The 21,631-nt window shown below is 38.9% G+C and overlaps 2 protein-coding genes across 4 annotated transcripts in view; both read right to left on the minus strand.

The window, feature by feature from the left end:
• Positions 1-753: 753 nt before the first annotated feature.
• On the minus strand, positions 754-8,314 carry C1H3orf38 (chromosome 1 C3orf38 homolog). Of its 2 annotated transcripts, XM_008496837.2 has the most exons (3): positions 8,151-8,314; positions 5,814-6,034; positions 754-2,753 (listed from the first exon to the last, which is right to left on the minus strand). In XM_008496837.2, the coding sequence occupies exons 1-3, from the start codon at positions 8,281-8,283 to the stop codon at positions 2,178-2,180; spliced, it is 930 nt and encodes a 309-aa protein (XP_008495059.2). In that variant the 5' UTR covers positions 8,284-8,314; the 3' UTR covers positions 754-2,177. The 2 variants fall into 2 exon arrangements, 1 of the variants encoding a protein (XP_008495059.2); XR_003987813.1 differs by lacking the exon at positions 754-2,753 and having other exon boundaries at positions 5,947-6,034; positions 8,076-8,227.
• Positions 8,315-14,426: 6,112 nt separating this feature from the next.
• ZNF654 (zinc finger protein 654) overlaps positions 14,427-21,631 on the minus strand; it is a 36,046-nt gene continuing 28,841 nt past the window's right edge. Inside the window, exons 7-9 of one of the 2 annotated variants that reach the window (XM_030468108.1) lie at positions 20,556-20,697; positions 17,611-19,927; positions 14,427-17,218 (exon numbers count right to left, since the gene is read on the minus strand). In XM_030468108.1, coding sequence (XP_030323968.1) covers positions 17,211-17,218; positions 17,611-19,927; positions 20,556-20,697 — 2,467 coding nt within the window. In that variant the 3' untranslated portion in view covers positions 14,427-17,210. The remainder of the gene's footprint in view (positions 17,219-17,610; positions 19,928-20,555; positions 20,698-21,631) is intronic. The other variant, XM_030468118.1, reaches the window with a different exon arrangement.

Consider the following 21,631-nt stretch of genomic DNA (forward strand, 5'->3'; position numbering starts at 1 on the left):
ATAAGGTCATTTGGTACCAACCTTAGTAAAAAGCTGATTTACCACAATACTCCTTGCATCCAGAATTTTAAAGTTATCAAGCATATCAAACATTATTAACATATCAGCATATGTTATTAACGTAATATATCAAACAGTCTGGTAACTGCAACGGTAGTGGATCAAGGGTTGGACTTGATGATCTCTGAGGTCCCTTCCAACCCAGTCGATTCTATGATTCTATGAACAGTTATCAAACATTTTGAATGTATGAATTAACAAAGTCTGCCACTTGATCATTTGCTTTATCCCACAGAAATTCAGGCTGTCACCAAAGAAATACAAATTCTCCTCTCTGTTCCTCAGGCTGACACTAGCACTTGTGTGGCCAGACTTCCCACAGAGCTGATCAGCCTACAGGGTTTCTGACAACGAGCTGGTTTTCACTTGGATCAGTCCTCACCCCCTCTTGTTCAGTTAACACCAGCATTACAGCTGATACAAGAATGAAGCAAGGACAGGTCCCCAAGTCTAGGAAAGGGGTGGGCACACTTCAGCTTAAATCAGTAATGAAATTTATACTCTGATTCATGTTCATAATTAACACACTGACTAAAGTAATAGCTTTGCTGCCAGTTACATTTCTGCAAGTGACAAAGCATTCAGTTGAAATACAGAACTGTCAAATTGAATGGTGAAAAGGTCCACATTTAGGCCTTAACCTTACCTGAAGGAGGAGGAATGCAATTCTCAACACACACAAGGCAATTGCTTCTTCTGAATTTTAAATTCAGTTTGATTTTTATTTATTATGCATCAGCAGCTAGAGAAGCCATAACTCAACTGTTTATTGGGAAGGAACATTCCAACAAAGTACTTGAACTTTTGCTAAGAAATGAAATTATTTTAGAAATTTTAAAGATAATTTGATAATTCAGAGTGTTTGTAAAAATTAGTTCTGTGCACACATGAATCTTCTTGTTTCTCCACACTCACCCATAATTTTACCATTTGTTATCTTTGACAAAAACATCAAAACCAAAAGAACTGTTCTGTGTTACAGGTAACGTTCCTGTTTTCATGATTTCTATTAGTGAAGTTATAAAATGAAAATAAAACACACAGATAATCCAAACAAGATGTGGCAAAAGGAGTTTTTACCTCATTGAAACTCGAATCCCTTAAAAATAATAATAACAATAATAATAATTTTAAAAAGTAAAAAATTTCAAGTTCTGCAAAGGCAACAATTTCAGCTATTAAGTTGTAATCGGATATACTTAAGATCACCTCGTAACTTCCCAGTGTAAAACTGACTTCTAGTAAATGTAATAAAGTAGATAGAATTCTTACTTTGAGAGAACATATAAAAATCACAACTATTCTAATAAAAACTCTGTAGTAAGTATGTACAAAATAATTATCAAAGCATTTGGTTTATACAGTGTTGCTTTAAGTTATGAAATCAACTACTTAATCTGAGTGCTAGAAACAGATGCCTGTGCCACCACCTCAGATTTGTCTGCTTGCAACAGAACTGAGAGTTTATGTTCATTGCAAAGTGGGAACCATAAAGTAAAAAGAAATTAAGCTATTAGCCCAAAGAAAAGACTTCAACGATGCTAAATTCCCTGGATTGTCCCATTAAGCTACTTCTAATTGTTCAGTGAGGGAACCACATTTAGAACCTAAATGGCAGCAGTCTCCATTTGCCTGCTAGTTCCAGAAATAAGGCAGATTTTCTTGGGGCTTAGATGTCCATTTAGACACTAATCAACCCCAATTTCCAAAAGCCAGAGGCAATGATGTCCTATTACAACTCAAGAAAGAGCTTAAACTGGTGAGCTGAAGAGAAGCAAGATGCAGCTTGTGAACCGCAAGTCACCTGGTTCATTACACACTGCTGCCAACTCGTTCTTAAATGGAAACATGTTTTGTAACTGAGGATGACCAAACTAACTCCATTCCTAACTACAGTACAAAATCTAAAGTAATACTCTGAAATATTTGGTAGCTCTTGGAAAGATGCCCAAAAGCATCACCTGTTTTAATACTTTAGACTCTGTATCCGTTTGTCATTTGGCAAATCTAACTCAAAAAAGAGACATCACATGGCTGCAACCATTTTAACATTCACCTAAGCACTACAAGTGCTGTACATTCCCCCCACCCCAGTTGTTCAGTTGTGAAAGAATTACTCAGAATTTCTGACATTCAAATACAGTCAGTTCTTTCCCATCATACAACTGTTGCAGTTGGTTTGAGTCATACTTTATGGACGGTTTTTCCATTTGCATCCCAGGGTCCAGGGCATTCTGTCCCACTATTTTAAGATTCACAACTTTTATTTTCCAGGTATTGTCCCTAAGAGGGCAGCTAATAAGTCCAAAAATTTGTTCAAAGATGCCCAAACAAGTGTTTTCTCTATGTACTGTACCAGCCACTGCTATCAGTACCAACCCATGTGGAGACATGACACATTTTAGTCCATTGGCACGCAAATTAGGATTGAATAAAAGATATTCTTCTTTAACCAAGGAGAGCAGACGAAGGCTGACTATTTCTGCACCAACATATTCTTCTGTGTTTTTTTCTAATGTGTTGTAACAAAATTTCATTTTGGCATCCTCCCAAAAATGCTCTGGTCCCCATCTTCCTTCAGATTTTACTCCCAAAGGATGTTGAGAATTCAGGAGTTCAAAGAACCATTGACAGAATTCTTCTCCTAGATGATGAATGTCATTTTGTGGTGGCTTTTTCCTCTCTCCATGACTCTGCAATCAAGCACATTTTTCCCTTAGAATTATTTAGCCTTACCATGCAATATAACCATTTATAACAACACAAAATCATGCAAATCCTTATTTTAAGCACACTAAATCTTCTTCAAGGGAAATGCCTGAATAAAAGAAACACAATAACATCTTATTTCATTTTAGTATCATGATTATCTAGACAATCACAGTGCCTTGTATCATATTTAGAGGAGTCCTTCAGTTTCATGTTGGTCTACAATTCCTATACAGAGGAAAATGCTGGTTCTACTGAAAAAGGGCAGGTGAAGGATTTTTGAACAACTTCCCTGAGACCAGGATTCTCACACTGAGACAAAATTTCTACTGAGTAGAAAGTTATTAACTAACTTTTATTTCCAACTTTGATTTCCAAAAGAAGGTTACAGAAAAAAAAGGACAGACCCAATCTGAAAAGATAATTTCAAATTAAGGCATATCAACTAAAAAGTGCTTATAAATAATTATGTTGACATGTCCTGTTTCCTGTAATTTTCAGGCTCTTCTTTTTCATACTTTCTAAGCTGGTGAATTGCTTTGGTTTCTGCATCTTTATATAACTGATGAGAACAAATAGGTCTTATCACAAAGCCACATTTGGAACACGCACATCCTATAACTTGCAGCTGACAGAATACTTCAGATTTGGTTGGATATTTTACCTATGTCAATGGAATCAAAGAATTAATGTGTTCCAGAATTTTTTGTCCACTAGATCACACACCTGAATTTAGCTGCCCAAAATCATCTGTAAGATGTTTGGTCACTTTTATGAGTGAATTTGTAGTCTTCATCGTATTTCTTAACAGGAAAAGAGCCCAAATCAAAGAAAACTGTAATCTATGTTACCATTGTTCCTACAAAACAGACTAAAGTCTTGAGGAATAGCTCAGTTAATTTTCTACAACTAATCACTTAAACCAGTCTATATGTCATTGGGATAGGAGTGCTGCAGGAACTTTCACATAGCATCATAGGCTTACTGAAACTCCAGTCAACCCATCAAAAAAATCCTGCCTTCAGACTGTTATAAAATCCTTTGTTCAACACTGAAACTGATGAGAAAGCACAATTAAGTACTGACACAAAGTAAGCATTGCTAGCAGATAACCAGACCTTCAAAGAATAATTTGAAAAGGCTTGGTCTTACGATTCTTGAACTCTGTGGAAGCCTTAGAGAAGACTGGGTCAGTAAAAGAAACAATGAAACTACTCAAAGCAGATCTTCCACTAGTTCCCCATATGTTACAGACAAGCCACTTTCCTTGTTTTCCAGAATAAATAATAATAATAATAACTTCAAAATAATAAATAATACTTTGGACAACTTATTTACCTTTCATCATAAAACTTAACTATTAGAGTAACATTTGGGAAGTGTTCTTGCAAAAGTGACTTTTTTTCTTTTTTTTTTTTTTTCCTCCAAAGCTACTCACACTAAAAACTGTTTTGAAAACAATCTTCAGCTAAATCATAATTCTCATCAGTTAATCCCTGAGAGAAAACTCAATGCAATAGGCTATCAACAGTTACAGAGCTCTCCCAGTCCAGCTGGTGGGGCTGTTGCCCATCAGGTTTCTGAAGTACAACACGGAAAGAGCAAGGTGGCCATTCCGAACTACACGGTAAAGATCCCCAACTAATAAAATAATAAACTATAATAAAACTAATAAAACACTGGCAGTTCATGACACTACCAGGATGGATGTAAATGTCAAAATTTTGAACTTCAAAACAATCTGTAACTGCCAAAACACATTTATTTATACTGTGTTTATTACTAGCATAAAGCAAAAAAATGACACAGGCACAGCACTGCTATAGGCTTTTCATTTCAGTGACATAAAAATTAGCTAAAATCCATTCTGCACTCTTAACTGAACAAAATACAGCTTACAGACAGTGCTGCTTTGATTGCACTGTCTCTAGAAGTAGATCAAGGCCACTTACAAAGTGGAAGTTTTCTCTCCATTCCCTCCCTTGCAACATTTTGACCCAAGTGTGACATGTTTTCACCCTATGATCTGCTACCAACAGCATCTTTTTGCTCTGCCCTGATGTGCATCTTGCCAATGGTATTGCTAAAGCCTGATGTGGATGGAATATGATAGGAAATCCGAATCTATACCAGAAGTTTATGATGAAAAAATGACAAGGGACTATGCAGAACTTCTGTACCATTAAAACTGTTTTCAGTTGTCCTTAAATCCACAGAATTAGTTGCAAATAGCTTCTGTTTTAGCTTACAGTACAACTTAAATATTAAAAGTATGCAGAAGACCCAACACATTAGACTTCAAACACACTAATATAGTGTCTTGGGTTAGTGCAGCAGGGTTTTGATTGTGTAAAGGTGACAGGGGTGTCTCCTGAGAGAAGCTGCTGGGAGCTCCTCTGGCTCCAATTCAGGCCCTGCCTCTGGCCAAGGCTGAGCAGATGTGGGAAGGTGGATGTGCCTCTGTGAATGACATAGGGGAAAATGAAACTACAAAAAGACCCACAGAGCACAGTAGATGGGGAAGTGAGAGTAATGCCAGAGCAGAGATAAAAGGATTGGTGAGAAAGAAGGGGGGAAAAGGTACTCAAGCAGAGATTTCCCTGCAGCCCATGGTGAGATGGCAGCTGCCCCTCAGCAGCCCATGGACTAGTACAGTGAAAATGTCCCTATCCTTGTCTTGATTAATGGCCTTTAAATGTCTTTCCTCCTCCCTCTCCCACAGTGGGGGTGGGAGGGGTAAGTGAGAAGAGGGCTGGTTGTTACCAGATGTGGCTAAACTGTGACATACACTTTGCAAGACTGAGAAGTGTGTGCTCTGAAAGTGATACATTGGCACAGAGACTTTAAAATGATGTAATTTTTTTAAAAGAGGAAAAAAAAAACCAACCAACCAAAATCAAACAAACCCAAGAGTTACAGAGATTCAGTACATTCCTAAATACAAGTGAAAAGCCACCTTTTAGATGCATGCAAGAACATTTACCCTGGTTATCCTGCAAAAGCAATGCTAAACACCCACAGGTCTTTCAGAAAGCAGTACTCACCTCTGTGTATGTTTTTTTCTCCCCTGACTCTGAGACACATCTTGTGAGCTGCCTACTCCAGTACTGCTTTACATGTTCAATGAGTTGATTCTTCTCAGAGGAAGGAGGCACTAGAATTCCATGTAATGTCAAATACTTAAAGAGGATTTCTCGACAGACTTTTCTGCGTTTCAGAACTTCTTCTACGTTTTGGCTGTAAGCCAAAATGGCACGAATGGCTTCTGCAAGTAAAGAAACTCGAGTTAACAGTTGCTTTTCTCATTATTAAATCCCATACCAATGTCATTCCTTAAACTCCTGAGCAGCACCTCCAAATAAAGTACACAACATGCTTAAATGAAATGCAAATACTTTAAAGTTTTTTTTTCAACCTGAAATCTGACCTCCTCCTGCTAGACACAGAAGACACCTATAGACTTGGGAACACGTTTTGAAACAATGTTGTTTATACTGAAGTCCCTGCTACTTCAGAATTATTTTCCTCCAGTATCAATGGCTGCTTGGAACTTATTATGCATTATTTGAGTTTGATGAAAAGGATGCAGCTCTTCCAAATTAAATTTCTAACATTTTTTAGAAGTATTTTCAATCTATATAGAAATTTTGACTACTTCAAGAAGTATAAAGTCTGTTGCACACAATGTTATTTCACCAGTACTTCCCAAGATGCAGCTAGCCTTCAAAACAAATTCCTGTAACAGGAAATTACCCACAACTTCCTGCTTTGTGTCACCATACAGCAACTCCACGTAGCTGAGTTTGGTTTCATTTTTCATTTGAAAAGCTCTGAGATAGTTCCAAATAAGCAATCCACCTACCTTCTTAGGATAAAAATGACACAGAGAATGAAGAACTAGATAAAATTTTTATGGTTCTTCTGAATATGGAATGTGAATCTTAATTTATGTATCAAATGTTCAGATGATTTGGTCAGAGAACATGTTGTTATTTTCAAAAATTTCCAAGTTTTCAATTTTTTCCCATTAACAGAAAATTGACAGAAATCCAAAAAGATAACTAAGATAATCTTTGATGACTCATATGCTGAACAAGAATTCTAGCACAAGCAGTCTGCTATTTTTCAGGTAACACATTGTTAAAATGAGGTTCCATCTGGGTTTCTGAAGGCTGATGGAAATAGAATTAAATCTGTTTTATTTTTCATGCTAATAAAATTAATACTTCCAGGTTCATGAGAAAACACCATGCATCACAGCACAGTAACATTAAAAAAAATCAGCTACAAGACTGGTTCAATTTAGGAAACATAACAAACTGCAATTCACTTTTAAAGTAATTGTGGTAGCAAGCACTGAGGCCGAGTACTTAAAATTCTACTCATAAAATCTGTGAGTTGAAGCAGGGAGATAATAACTGATGGGGAAAAACAAAACAGAATGAACTAAAAAAAATTTCTAATTTAACTTACAACCACTGCAAAATAAAAGGTAAGAACTACAGGCATAAGAATTTTTCAAGATTGGTGTTTGAGAAATCTTACAGGCCTGAGATACATCACATGAAACATATTCAAGATTTCTGGATGACTACATTTCAGGGCAATATTTTATTAAGTGGCCTCAGGTAAGTCTTGTGGAAAATCAAGTTGGATGAAACAAATCTTAGCATCTATGAAGTGCTGGGGGATGGTCAAACCTGGAAGTGCCGTGTTCTACGAAAAAATACATTCAATATTAAATCTTTGTTTTACCTTTTCAAAACCTGAAAGCAAACCTCATTAACGCAAACAGCAACAGACAATGGGTTAAACACGTTCTAAGCACTAACAGGGCACAGCCGGGGCACAGCAGGATGTGAGGCTCACCGAGGAGGGCGGTCTAAGAGAAAAGGAAGCTCTTGAGAACTGAAAATCTGCTACAAGCCACTAGCAAGTTCCTTGGCTAAAACAACTCCCACCGGCCACATCCTGGTGCTGCTCCGATGTACCCAGACCACTGGAGGAAAAGGCTCCGAGCAGCTACAACCGAAAAAGGCGCAGCCTTCATTGGGCAGGGCGCTACGAACCCCCCCTAGCCAGCTGCAGCACACCGGCCGAAGTCTTCTCCCCCCCCAGCCCACAGCTCTGAGCCAGTCTGGCCCGAAGTCCGCGGCGCTGGAGCAAAAACACGCCCGCAGCCTCCACCCTTGCTTCCACGTCCGACCCGGACGTGTCTGAGCGGCCGATAAGCCCATGGGCCGGCCGGGAAGGGGTCAGGTAGCCGCGCCCGTCAAGGCAGACAGACGGGCAAGATTCGGTGTTACCGTCCCGGTACGGAAGGCGGTCGGGCCGGGAAGGCCGCCGCAGGAGTCAGCGTTCCCCTCGCAGGCTCCTCGCACCTTGGCGGTTCTCCGGGTGTATCAGGCGGTTGGTGACGGTGTCCGTCAGCGCCATCAGGTCGTTAGTCCCCAGAAACTCCAGGAGTTCGCGGCAACCAGCTTGCTCCCGCTCGCTCAGCCCCAGCGACGCCATCGCCCCGGCCGGGTTCGCCGGAGCCGCCGCCGCTTCCCCAACTGCAGCCTTAGCAACGGCAGCTTCCTGTGCGCCGCTCTAACCGGCCCCTCCCGTGACGGTGATAGGCGCCGGGTGGAAATAGTAGCCAGCACTGAGGTTCCGCTCAGGAGCTGCCGGAGAGAAAGGGGCCGTGATGCCGGGCCGTATTCGGGCCCTGATGTCGGGCCGTGATGCCGGGCCGCCGGCCTCCTTCCAGCAGCGAGAAACCTCCCCGTGTTGCGGGCCACTGAGGCGGACGGGAGGGCGGGAGCATCCTAAGCCATCTTTGCAGCTGTCCGTGGAGAGCAAGAGCCGGGCAGATGAGAGCCCAAGAGCTGCAGCCTGTCCCAGGGGGAAGGGAAGGCCACAAGAAAGTGAATTTAAATGTATATATGAAGAGTTTGCGTTTAAGTATCGCGCCTCCCTGCCGTCAGGTTGTGAAGCTGCCGTCCTGGTTTTCTTCCCCTGCTCCTTAAACCAAGTGCAGAACCACAACAAAGGCTCTGACCCCATTGCTGACCCCCGGGTGTGTGGGGATTTCACCTCCCTGCCAGAGGATGCAAATGAAGACAGAAACCCCATAACCCACAACTGTTCAACCATGATTTTTCCTCAAGCTGTGGTACCATCTTTGGGTATCTGAGATGCAGCCACTGCTGGATGGAGTAAATCTTCCACTAAAGGAGCTGTTGGGACACCTTGGGAGCCAACACGAAGCAAGCTACCCATGTCCACAAATGTGCAGCATCTCCCTCAGGAAATTAACTTCTATAAACCAAAGCTGCTTTTGTTCTGCATGTGAAGCTTGAACCTTTACTGCCAACTGGAGGAGCAGCATTTAGCTCAGTGCAGGGCAGACAAAAAAACAATGGTCTTCTTTGGGGGGTTGTGAGGGAAAAGAAAAAGGAGGAAAGATGAACAAAAAATGAAAACAACAGAAGCTTCAGTTGAGCTTGAGGACTGTAAGCTAGATGAGGACTAACAGTGAGAAAAATACAAATGCAGGGAGTGCTTGACCTCACCGTGGCAGCAAAAGCAGGCACTCTCATTAGAACCCATGCTCCAATATGAGTAGCAGAAGGAGGCTGGCACCTTTTGGTGCTAAAGCTGCTTGGGGTTTCTAAAACAGGGAGACCAAGATTCTGTAAGGATACACAGACCACTGCTTGAAGACGGGAGTTAAAATTACTAGTGAGGCTTTTCCTCCAACAGATGACAAAGCCAGGGAACATTTCTTTATGGTAGGCTGTTCAGACCTGTAATAATCATAGAATCATAGAATTGGCTGGGTTGGAAGGAACCTCAGAGATCATCGAGTCCAACCCTTGAACCACCATTGTGGTTGCTAGACCATGGCACTGAGTGCCACATCCAGTCTCTTTTTAAATATCTCCAGGGACGGAGAATCCACTACTTCCCTGGGCAGCCCATTCCAATGCTTGAAATAATAATAATAATAATAATAATAATAATAATAATAATAATGAATGCCTGCCCTCAAGATCTTGTAAACCTAAGACAGAGAACATCTGCATGAACACAGAACACATCTCTACCCTGCATGTTACACATACATTCGTTTCAGCAGATTGCTTCTTCTTTGAGGTCTAAAAAAACTGTTCATGCAGCTCCCCCAGGTTCATCATAGGCAAACAAGCAACATTCAGCTAAAGTAAGCAGCTATTCTCTTGAGCTACAGCAATGAAAGCAAAATAAACCAGAAACAGCTGAATCAATCTGGCTCAATAATTTTAAGTCCAACATTCAGATAAAAATTCTGTTCTATAGCATCTGGAAAGATTCAACAAGACGTTTGCTGTGCCAAATTTTCCCTCACATGTACATTGATTTAATATTCTTTATGCAGTTCAAGCAGCATGTAGCAGCTTCTATTGACAAGATCTGTCTCTCATATATAATGTACATGCCCCTGCCATACATCTACTACATGTTCTGCAAAACCAGTTACTTGTGTGCCCTTCATGAAAAAGAAATACCTCCCACCACCATTCTGCATATTCAGGATGGAGTTCACAAAGAAAAACTGGTTAGTGAAAAACTGGACAGCTTACAGGACACCAAGGAAATTTTGCTGAACTTTTTGATTTTTAAAAATTCATCCTGCAAGCTTAAAATCAGAAAATGCATTCAAGAAATATAAATTAATTTTGCTTGTTTCAATAAACCTGTTTAGATTTGCAGCCTTTAGAGGATTAACAGCTAACTAAATACTCTAGAATTTGGGGGAGGGGAAGCTTGAGGATCAAGATGACATTTAAAAAATCATATTATTTTGATATGTTTGCTGTGTTTTCAGTGATTATTATTATTATTATTATTATTATTATTTTTAGACTGGCAGGTTGCCTTAGAATGGTCACAATTCCATTAATCCTTAGAGAAGAAAAGTGCATTGTCATCACAGAGACTGGACAGCTTCTTTAATGTTTAGAACTGACTGTTTTGTGGGGGGGTTTTTTTGTTTTGTTTTTTTTTTTAATATACCTTGGAAGTACTTCCCCTTTGGAGGTGGTAGGAGGAATGAAGGAAAAAAATCTCAGAAATAGTTTTTTGTTTCATCTTTTCTTTTCTTTCTTGTAACTCAGAACTGCCCATAGAATAATTTAAACTTTCAAAATGGACTTTGATCATTGACAAGGGATGTAAACTGGCATTCCTACAGGGGAAGAAACAGCAAAATTATCAGCATATATAAACACAAGGTAAGTAGAACTCTTGTAAAATTAAACTGCAGTCATAACTCAAGGAATCACTACGAGTGATCCTTTCCCCCTGTCCTGCCTCCTCTCCGTGTGTTCAGAATTTTATTTACTGCAACTGACACCCATAAAAACTCAATCATCCTCTTTTTTATATGAGCACAGTGCAGAAGTCAGGCACTGAGGCAGACAGTACTGGATTTAATGGCACTCAGACACGTGAAGAGAGCTTCAGCCAGTGCTAAATACTGCTCTAAGCCACACAGGCACTGCTCTAATACCAGCAAAAGAGCATAAAGCATATCAGAGGTTATTTAGAGTGGCAGGAACTGAACTGAACCACCAGGTACAGACTTCTTTTTCCTTCCTTTGAAAGCTACTCAAACTGCCTCCATAAAAAAAGCAAACACAGATATAAATTTTACAGTCACCCATAGAAACTGCTGCTTTTAGGTGGACACAGTCATAAACTCTAACAACCTGAGGATACTCACGTGCAGTTAAATGGTTCTGGCAATTGCATCCACTTATTTTGCCACTGTTATCCTAAATTTTTCAACAAGTTAGCTTGTGTAGTGTAAATTAATGCTGACAGATAGAGATGTGTAGCCTGAAAGAATAGATTACAAAAAAGGAACATGAAGCATGTTCACTTTAACTGTGCTGCCCAATTTCATAACCTTAAATTGATACTGTACCTCCTACCTGCCATCACTGATGTCATTTTTCTTAGATAATTCTACAAATTAAAACAAAAGTTACCAATATAACCTTTTCAATTTTCAACATACAAAATTTAAATGCTTAAAGTCATCTAACCACCAAACAACTTTAAAGTTGACATTTGTCTTGAACTTACATGGATTATTTCTAGTGCCCTTGAATACTACTTTGGTCTGTCCAGCTGCTTCTAATTGTTTGGTGCTTCATTCACCCAAGCACCAACTCCTCTTGGACTCACAGTTCAATGTTTAGTCATTTAACACTGGTCACCAAAGCTTTCCTGTGTTTTTTACCAGCCACACTGATGAGAAAAGTTACAACACTGCATTTGGCTGCCAGCTTTGGGTAGAGTTCTACTCAGAAATTGTTATTTCATAGAATCATAGAATCCTTGGGGTTGGAAGGGACCTCGAAAGATCATCTAGTCCAACCCCCCCTGCCAGAGCAGGGCCACCTAGAGTACATCGTGCAGGAACGTGTCCAGGCGGGTTTTGAATGTCTCCAGTGAAGGAGACTCCACGACCCCCCTGGGCAGCCTGTTCCAGGGCTCTGTCACCCTTACAGTAAAAAAATTTTTTCGAATATTCAACTTGAACCTCCTGTGCTCCAATTTACACCCATTACCCCTTGTCCTATCACTGGTCACCACTGAGAAAAGCCTAACTCCATCTCCCTGACACTCACCCCTTACATATTTGAAAACATTGATGAGGTCACCCCTCAGTCTCCTTTTCTCCAAACTAAAGAGACCCATCTCCCTCAGCCTTTCCTCATAAGGGAGATGTTCCACTCCCTTAATCATCTTAGTAGCTCTGTGCTGGACTCTTTCAAGCACTTCCCTGTCCTTCTTGAACTGAGGGGCCCAGAACTGGACACAATACTCCAGGTGCGGCCTCACCAATGCAGAATAGAGGGGGAGGAGAACCTCTCTTGACCTACTAACCACACCCTTTCTAATGCACCCCAGGATGCCATTGGCCTTCTTGGCCACAAGGGCACATTGCTGGCTCATGGTCATCCTCTTGTCTACAAATTAATTCTTGTCAAAAGAATTAAAACAATATCCAGGGCATAAAAGTTTACATTTGGTATATGAATATATTTTGCAATTAATTTATCAAATGGCTTATGTATACATTGCCATTCTAATACATTGCCCTGTAGAAAGTATAGCTAAGTTTAAAGTAAAGCTACATACAAAAAAGCCCAAACACAACAAAAACCACAAACATTTTAAAACTTTGCCTATGACATCCGAAACCTGCAATCAAAGAACATTAAGAATTTACAGGACTGTGAATAATAGATCTAAATAATCCAGCATTTTCTGATGGCAGCATTGAACTTTTTTCAGCAACAGAAAGTGTAATTATACCATCTTTCTCTGTACTACAGGATTCAGTGGAGGAGACTATAAACAATGCAACGGGAACAAGTTTATCACACCAGAGGTTCCCACACCTCTCTTAGCAACATGATCAGAAACAAACTCATGAAGTGCAACAACTGAGGCTCAGCTCCATATATTATTGCCAGCCAATCTTCCAAAGAGGTTTCAACCAGCATTTGGCACTTGTACTGCAGGGCCACTGGAGAATTTTAACAATTTAATGCAGGAAAAAGACAAGTTAGAAACAGAGGGATCTTGAAATTGCTACATCCAGACCTGTCTGTGACACCAGGACTGGCTTTCAAGCCCTACACAAGTTTCAGGGTGGTTAACATCCACCGTGTTTTAAAATCATTATTCCCCTGGGGTAAACACCACACAAACCATTAAAATGAACACAGTTTTCTTTAAACACCATATGCAACTTTCCCTTGCAAGCTTTAGTAGTCCTTCCAACCACTACTGCCTCCATCTTTGCCCTGCCAACCTTACACCATTCTCCACATGTAAAAACACCTCTACCTAAGCCATGCAGCACCAGGTCAGAAATTTCAGGGGCCTGTACTGCCCCCCAGATTTGGAGTGATCACTGAGCAGATTCCAACCTCCCCTGGTGTGCTGATAGATTCCATTTATCAGGGAGTGCATCATCTGAACAATAAATGCTGCCTGTACATTATATAGGCCTATCAGTAAAGACAAAGTCTGGGCCCCAGTGCACGTGGCCAACTATTTAATGATTTAAATAATGATCTTAAAGTTGCCAGTGTTTTGAAGATGGTTAGAGACAGTCAAGCCTGAGTAGTGGATGGCTGGGTGTCTATGGTTCAAATGCTGAGGGAAGCTTTTCCTGCAGTAGGTGTTTTCATGCATCTCAGATTAATGACCTATTCCTCTCCTTCACACACAGCCACGCTTCTCTCTTTAGCAGTTACTTATTTGTAAAGAATCTGTGAAAATAATATGACCGTTTGAAGACTTAGTTAAATAAGAGGTCCCAAATTTACCAGAGCAGGTATTAGCTAGAAGGAAGAGAGGGGGTGGGGGGAAGAGAGAGACAGTTCTGTTCTATTTTCCTTGCTAGTCCTGGACATTCTTGGATATACTTCAACATATTCAGTTTGTTCAAATCCAAATATCCACACACCTGGAAGTAACATCAAGACCTGGCAGCTTTACAAAGGTGCTGTGCAACAACCATATACCAAACAGCACAGGCTAACTATAAATATGTTGCAGCAGTGTTTTCAGAGTGATTCCCCAAAAGACAAATCAATTTCTATCAACAACAAAGACAATGTTTTATTGAACAAATCTATGTACAGTACAAAAAGGTTTTAAAATGAAACACTACTGTTGATTTATTGCAGTTTGATGGCTCAGTTTTAATTTGTACTCTTATATAAAATGCAAAGTAAAATAATTTAACATTCAACAAGGAAGCACAAATTTCCTTTCTTGCTGAACCTGTAACAGCTTTTACAAATTAACAGAGTCCCAAAATGCATACACTGCATTTATTCAGAAAGGTGTTATACAGTACCAAATAAATTAAGAAAATAGTAACACTACCACCCCCCTTTGAGTCTTTTGTCCATACCACTGGTGTTAAACAATAAAAGAAACGAGTACAGCCGAACCTTCAATGTGATATTAAAATCACAAAGTTTAATGTTATAAATTATCCAAACTATACAATTTATATAGTTTAATGAATATGGCTAAATAACCAAAGTACCAGTGACCTTTCTCCACAGATATGACCACTTTCAACCTATTTTCAGCATGTCTTTTTTTTTTTTTTGTGAAAGGTGCCTACCAAGCGGCAACTGTTTGAAAATTAGAACTTACATGACCTTTACAGGGAACTGTGAGGTTCAGGTTAGAGCAGACAGTCTAAAAATGAAAGTCTAAATCCAAGCAACAGCCACCTGGAGGAATGTTATTAGAATACGATTATCAGCAATGAAATGGACAAACTTTGATCCAACAAAGCTCCTAAGCTCATGTATAACTGCAGGCAGCTTTTAAATACTTGCATGCTTATATTACACATGTACTTCTGTATTTATTGAATCAAAGTGACAGATCTTGAAGAAGTACTTCCAATCGTATCATACAATGCTTAATGCCTGGGAAAAGAAGAAACAAAAGACAACACCAAAAAACCCCCAACGAATTTTGAATTCTGGATTTGGAAAATTTTCAGCCCTAGAAGTTGCAGGCCTAGTACAGGGCTACAGTACTCAACATACTAAAAGAATGTAGAATTATCACCTACACATTATGAATTATGATTAGCTTTTTGCTCCCAATTAAAGTTGTTTAATACTGCAAGTATCTGAGAATACCAGGTATCAGAGTAGTTTAAAGAAAACGAAATGTCTTCAGAAGTTAAAATCATAACTTAAAACAAAAAGTTACCACCCACTCGCCACTTTAAGTCAGTTTAGTGTATTTCTGACAGGTGGTTAGGTGATGCTCATGTTTACCTATGTAAGAATTCAGTTTTCCAGTTCCCCACAGTGTATATACTGAACACATGGTATTAACAAATGGTGGTGTCCAAGAAAAGCATCTTTGAACAAAAATGAGTTTAATGCAGGTACAAAAAATTATGGTCACAGTCTATGCATGTACACAGATGCACTTATATACACACTTTAAACCAAAAAAACACAATTCTCAATCATGTTTCTAAAGCCTCTTGAAACACATGGAGCTCCAGGAGAAAGCAAAAAAGCACCAAAGATTAAAGGTACATTTAAAAGACTTTACACAGAAATTTTTGTTGTATCTACTGACTGAGTTTTCAGAATTTTAAAACTGTAATACTTAGAAATTAACCTTGTTTTTCCAAGTACGTTTAAGCAAATTTAACTAGATTAGCAATCTTGAACATAGAAAGGGGAGCCTGGGAACATTCAAAATAACAACTGGGTCCTTACAGGTTGGTTGGTAACTTGAAAGCAAAAAATGTGAAAGTGCATTTGGCTGATAAGGTTCCCATTAATGTTTAAAAAATTTAAATGTATTTATATATGTAAATATATATATAGTGTGTGTATATATGTATATATAATGAATGATGCCTTTAAATCAATTTTTTTTTTTTTTGCAACTGCAAAAAATAATTCTTTGGTGCCTCAAACATCATACAGATCTCTGAAAGTGGGCGAACTGTCTCTATTAATGTAATGCACACATATCTGTGATCATAATTTTATAACCTTCTATGTTAATCCAACCCAAAATTAAGGCAAGAATGTTCTAGAATTCAAAAGCATGATTTGAAATTTGCATTCTTTTTTTACCTCTCAGGAAGGGAAAAGGAAGCAGAACTAATGCAAATATCTGTTTAATTTCACAGAGGATTATTAGCAGAGGCATTACTGAGTTATTAAGTTTAAGTTCCAGAACTACTTAACAGCTTATTTTACAATTAAACCTTTAGGTTTGCAAGTGTGAGCCATTGCTACAATGAACAGATCTTAAGTACCTTTTTGTTTTTTCCTCTTTTTTCCTCTCATTAAGTTTTTATATATCTGTTGATTCAAGCAAGTTATCACCTTATTTTGCCATACATGCAGTGTGATGAAGTATTCAGTAAGCAAACTAGCTGAGCAGGAACAGTTGGTCTTTGCTGTCCTACATTTCTGTGATGACTCCATCTGTATGTAACGCACCAGTTTTCACCACTACAGCTTCCATGCCTACAATCACATTAGAATTTTCAGCTCTCTGTATCCCAAACAAAACATTTTTAGGTGGCAAGACAATACAACCGTGCCGCTAAGTTTCAATCACAGATTTGGAATGAATGTGGCTTTTAGGATAACTGGTACTTTGGGGATTTTGTAGCAGTCTTTCTGGACTCAAGACCTGCAGAGCTCCTATTATTCCTCTGTGAGTTTTGTCTAGAAAATGTGCTTTGTCTTTACCAAGGTCATGTTTCTTTTCTTTAGTAATTTGAGACTGCATTATGATTAAGGCCAACTGGGAAACGAATTGATGCTTCTTCACGTAGTGTTTTCTTACACCACTCCTCTGATACATTTTCCCACAACAGTGAATCAGGCACCTGGAAAAGAGAATGCACTGGGATTACAATGAAGACTAACAACCAATGGAAATCATTCTCTGATCTAGAACACTGCTTACATTTTTCAGCATGTTTAGTTTGAAACATGCAAGTAAAGACAAATTGAATTACCCCCTGTTTTGAGATGGCTTTTTCATTACAGTTGCCTAGAAATTCTCACCAATATTCTTACTCTAAACACCATGTCCAATTGGAACTCTCAATTTAGCACAGTATTGTGACTTAGTTGTCTAAGTTCTAGCATACTACAATTGCTCAGAAGTCATGTCTGCCTTATCTGTTCCACCAGATACAGTTGCCTGTTTTCAAAGACAATTTCTGGCTGGTGTTTACCTCCAAAAAAACCAACCCAGAAAGAGTGTATAACTTACTTTCATCATCTGAATCGAATCCAAAGAGCGTCTGACACTTCTTTTGTGCAAGGTGAGCCTCAAGTGCTTCTGAATTACAGTAGATGGTCAAGCAGTTGCCACATCTAAATCTTTCTGTTGTTTTGCTACAAAATTCATCTTGTTCAGAATGAGCATCTACTTTATCAGCCAAAATTTTTCTACGTTTTGGCATGCTAATGTATCGCTCATCAAGGTAACTTGGAGGCAATGGTCTAACATAGGGTTTTGTTAAGATGACACCATATGAAGTATTCTCTGTTGGTGGATTTGGTTTAGAAGGTAATTGTGAGGCAGCAGCATTATTTTGGGGTACATCATGACAATTCTGTAAAACTGGTAACACCGACCCATTTTCTGTCCTTGTTTCACTTGCCACTCTGTCCAAAGGTGTTTCTGATGATTTCGATGATGTCTGATCTAGGTCACTGTGCCCATTGACTAGTTGGTCATAAACAACATTACAGTTCTCAGAATTTGGCTGTAATACAGGTGTCTTTTGGTCTATCAAACTTGAAACTGTAGCACTACCCTCAGATGAGCTGTCGTTTCCATTGTGAATGACATTATTTGTTTTCTTCTCAACACTTTGAATATATGTCTTTGGTTCTGTAGAATCCTTCCTTGACTTCCAAGTTGGAATTGGTAAATCTACAGCTTCCTTCTCATTAATAGATTCAGCATCATCTTGGTAGCTACAAAGTTCTGAAGGATCATCTGAAGAATCTTTTTCACTTGCATCTTCTGAACATTCTAGTGTTTTATTTAAATAATGCTGAGCCTCATGTTTATAAAGCAAAGGAAGCTCTTCGAATAGCTCACAGCACTCTGCAAAATTGCACTGAGCTTTAAAAACACTGTGACTTTTTGTATGCTCTGCAAGTTCAGTCGACAGCTTAAATCTCTGGTTACAATTAAAGTGTAAACAAAAGTAAACATTTGGATACACGTGCCTCTTCAGATGGTCTATAAAATGTTGGGAATCAGCAAATTTCCTCTGGCAGAACCGGCACTTTCCCTTATTCCATTTCATTATATGCTGCTGCACCTTCAGATCAGTTGGATGAGCTTTTCTTGCATGTTTATTGAGGAATCTTATCTTTTTGAACACTCTAGCACAACCATTAGCAGGGCACTTAAAGCTTCCTTCCTCATCCATAGCATCAATGTCTTTTTGAAGGCAAAAGGCTCCATTGACTTTATGCAGAACAGGCGACTCTTTACTGGAGCTCTCATCATCTTCAGGCAAACTTTCTGTACTTAAAGCATCTGGAACATTATTAAAACAGCTGTCACTACTATTCTCAGTAGCATCATCCTCATCACTTAAGTGGTTTCCCACTGCATCAAATACCTGTTCTGCATTCTCCTCCTCCACTTGGATCACTTGGTCAACGCTTGAAGCTACTGCAGTCTCTGGTTCATTTTCTTTAGAAGCATCAGCATTCCCATTTTCAAGTGAGAGAGAAACATCAGAACATTCTAGTTCATTGAGAGCTGGAGCCTGCTGACCAGCCTCACGAACTGCAGCAAGATGTTGCCTTTCTATCTTCCTGACATGATTTTTCAAGTGCTTCAGCATGAGTCCTTTTTGCCTGAACTTTCTGGTGCAAAGTACACAGGAAAAACTGCCCTTTTTTTGGTGAGCTTGTGCATGTTTCACAATGTGGCCACCAAGAAATTCCTTGTTGCATATCACACAGCGGTGTCTTGGTACAGTTTCATCCATCATTTCAGATGCCTCAAGAGCTTCATGGTTCTTTTTGGCATTACCTTTGGGCTGGGCTTCAGAGAGGTCTTCAGGTTCAAGCTCCCCATTGCTTACATCTGTTAAACAGACACGTTCCTCACTCAGAGCACTATACTCTGTTATCTTCTCTGTATTTGGAGTAGAGTTTTCCAGTGTACTTTCACTTGAGCCAACAAAGGCTTTATCCCCCAATAAGGCTAAACAATTCTGCTTGATCATCAAGAAATTCCAAAACTCTGGATCAAAAAACAAACCTTTTTTCAAAATTGGAAGCAATTCAAAACGTACACGGTTTTGAACAGAACTAGTGCACTCATTGTATTCTTCATCTGCACATTTATATAAATGTTCAACAGTGTAGTAAGATTCCAAGGTGCGCTCAAGAAAAAAGATTGAGAGTGCACAAATTCTGAGGATCTCCAAGTCATTTGGCAGAAAATGAGCAATTGTTTTATAAATAAGACTTTTCATGATGGGATCTTCACGGAGGTCCAACTGTAGAGCACACCCACATATCTCGACACATATCTGGAGACCATCTTCACCAACCTGCAGAAAGGAAATTACAGTGCATATAATTATAGACTACACATAGTGGTATTTTCCTTATAGGCTTAAAAAATTCTACACCTTAAACGTAAAATAAATAAATAAATAAACAAACCAGACTCCCATGGAAAAAAAAGCAACAGAACTAATATAAACAACTCCCAAACATCAACATCCCATGTATTTATATTCACCTACTTATAAAATAAGAGTTCAGAAAGAATCCTGCTAGTAAACTTCACCTAAAGAATGCACATTTTACAAAAAAATTTCATTAAAGAGCTAGGCTGAAAAAAAACAACAACTGATGCACCTTCCATATTTACTCCATGTAGTTATTAAATTTCCTATTTATTTATAGAATATTACATTCCTCAAACTTACTACAAAGAAAAACTCAGAATTCAGTCAAAAAAATAACCTTAAGAAACCACAATATATTAATAGCAATAATAATATTGAAGCATATTCTGGAACATGGCAAAAGTTTTAAGATCCTGCTGCATTCTTCCCTCTCCTCTTTTAACTTTGCACAAAAAGTGATGATTATATAATATAAACATCCCTCCTCTTTACTGTAACTCGTTACAAAAAGAATAGGGATTGGGGTAAAACAAAGAAAACTTACTTCATCCTTAATGACTTTCATGAAGGGGAAAATTACTCTGACATTTGTAGCAATTCTTAAAAGCTGGTAGCAGTGGTCAACAAATACTTGTTTAGATGGGTTAGATTTAAGCTGCAGTTTACTCCAAATGAAGATCAGGTCCCTATAATTACAGAACAAAATGTTTCAATTAGATTGAGTTTTAGAACTCTATCATTAAGCATGGTGCAATACTAAGAACAACTATTTGCATATTCTCTAACTAAAATCATATTCAAGGATGTAATACCAATCTAATTAACACCACAAGTTGTACACACTGTGCACAATGGAAAATGCAACTTAATTACTTTGTTAAAGCATTCAGGGTATTTCCTATCACCGAACCAATTAAATATTCAACAAAATATTAATGTATTCAGCTTAGTATCAGAGAGCTGCATAATAAAATCAGATGCTACAGCATCTAGCCCTTATCACCACAAGCAATAAATGTCAGGCTGAACAGCAAGCTCTCTGTGCTTTTGGGAGTAAGCTACTTTCAGTACTATGATGAGGAGTCCTTCAGGAAAAGAAGTGCTTGAATGTGGGAAATGGGTGTGTTGTAGAAAGATAGCTTCTAATACGGGTCACTGGCAGGAGATATTGATGTTCTCCAACTATGTTTATTACAGTTTTTAAATTTTTTTTTAAATACTGCTGTCATCACTTATCTTTCTGACTAATACAAGGAAACAAGAACAGATTGCTAGACCCTGCAGCAGAGCACAGATAATGCATTTAGCCTATAAAATATAGCTAATTAAATTTACAGCTTGTACGTTCCATGCGCTTCAATTCAGACTCAGAAAGGGAACTGGGCTATAACTTGTAAGAAAATTTGCTAGCACAAAGATTTTACACAGGAGAGTAATCTGACTTTCATTTTCTGAAGAAAGACACTTTTTTATTCCTCCAGCCAGCTCCTTCAGAAAACACAAACCCAATTACTCAACAAAGTATTTCACTGATCTTCCAGAGTATCCAGTCTGTGCCAGAAAGAAATCAGAAAAAACTTCTGGATCTAAGCTTGCCTAGTGAGGTCAGTGCCTGCATGA

This window comes from Calypte anna, chromosome 1 (assembly GCF_003957555.1).
Source record: "Calypte anna isolate BGI_N300 chromosome 1, bCalAnn1_v1.p, whole genome shotgun sequence".
Lineage (NCBI taxonomy): Eukaryota > Metazoa > Chordata > Aves > Apodiformes > Trochilidae > Calypte > Calypte anna.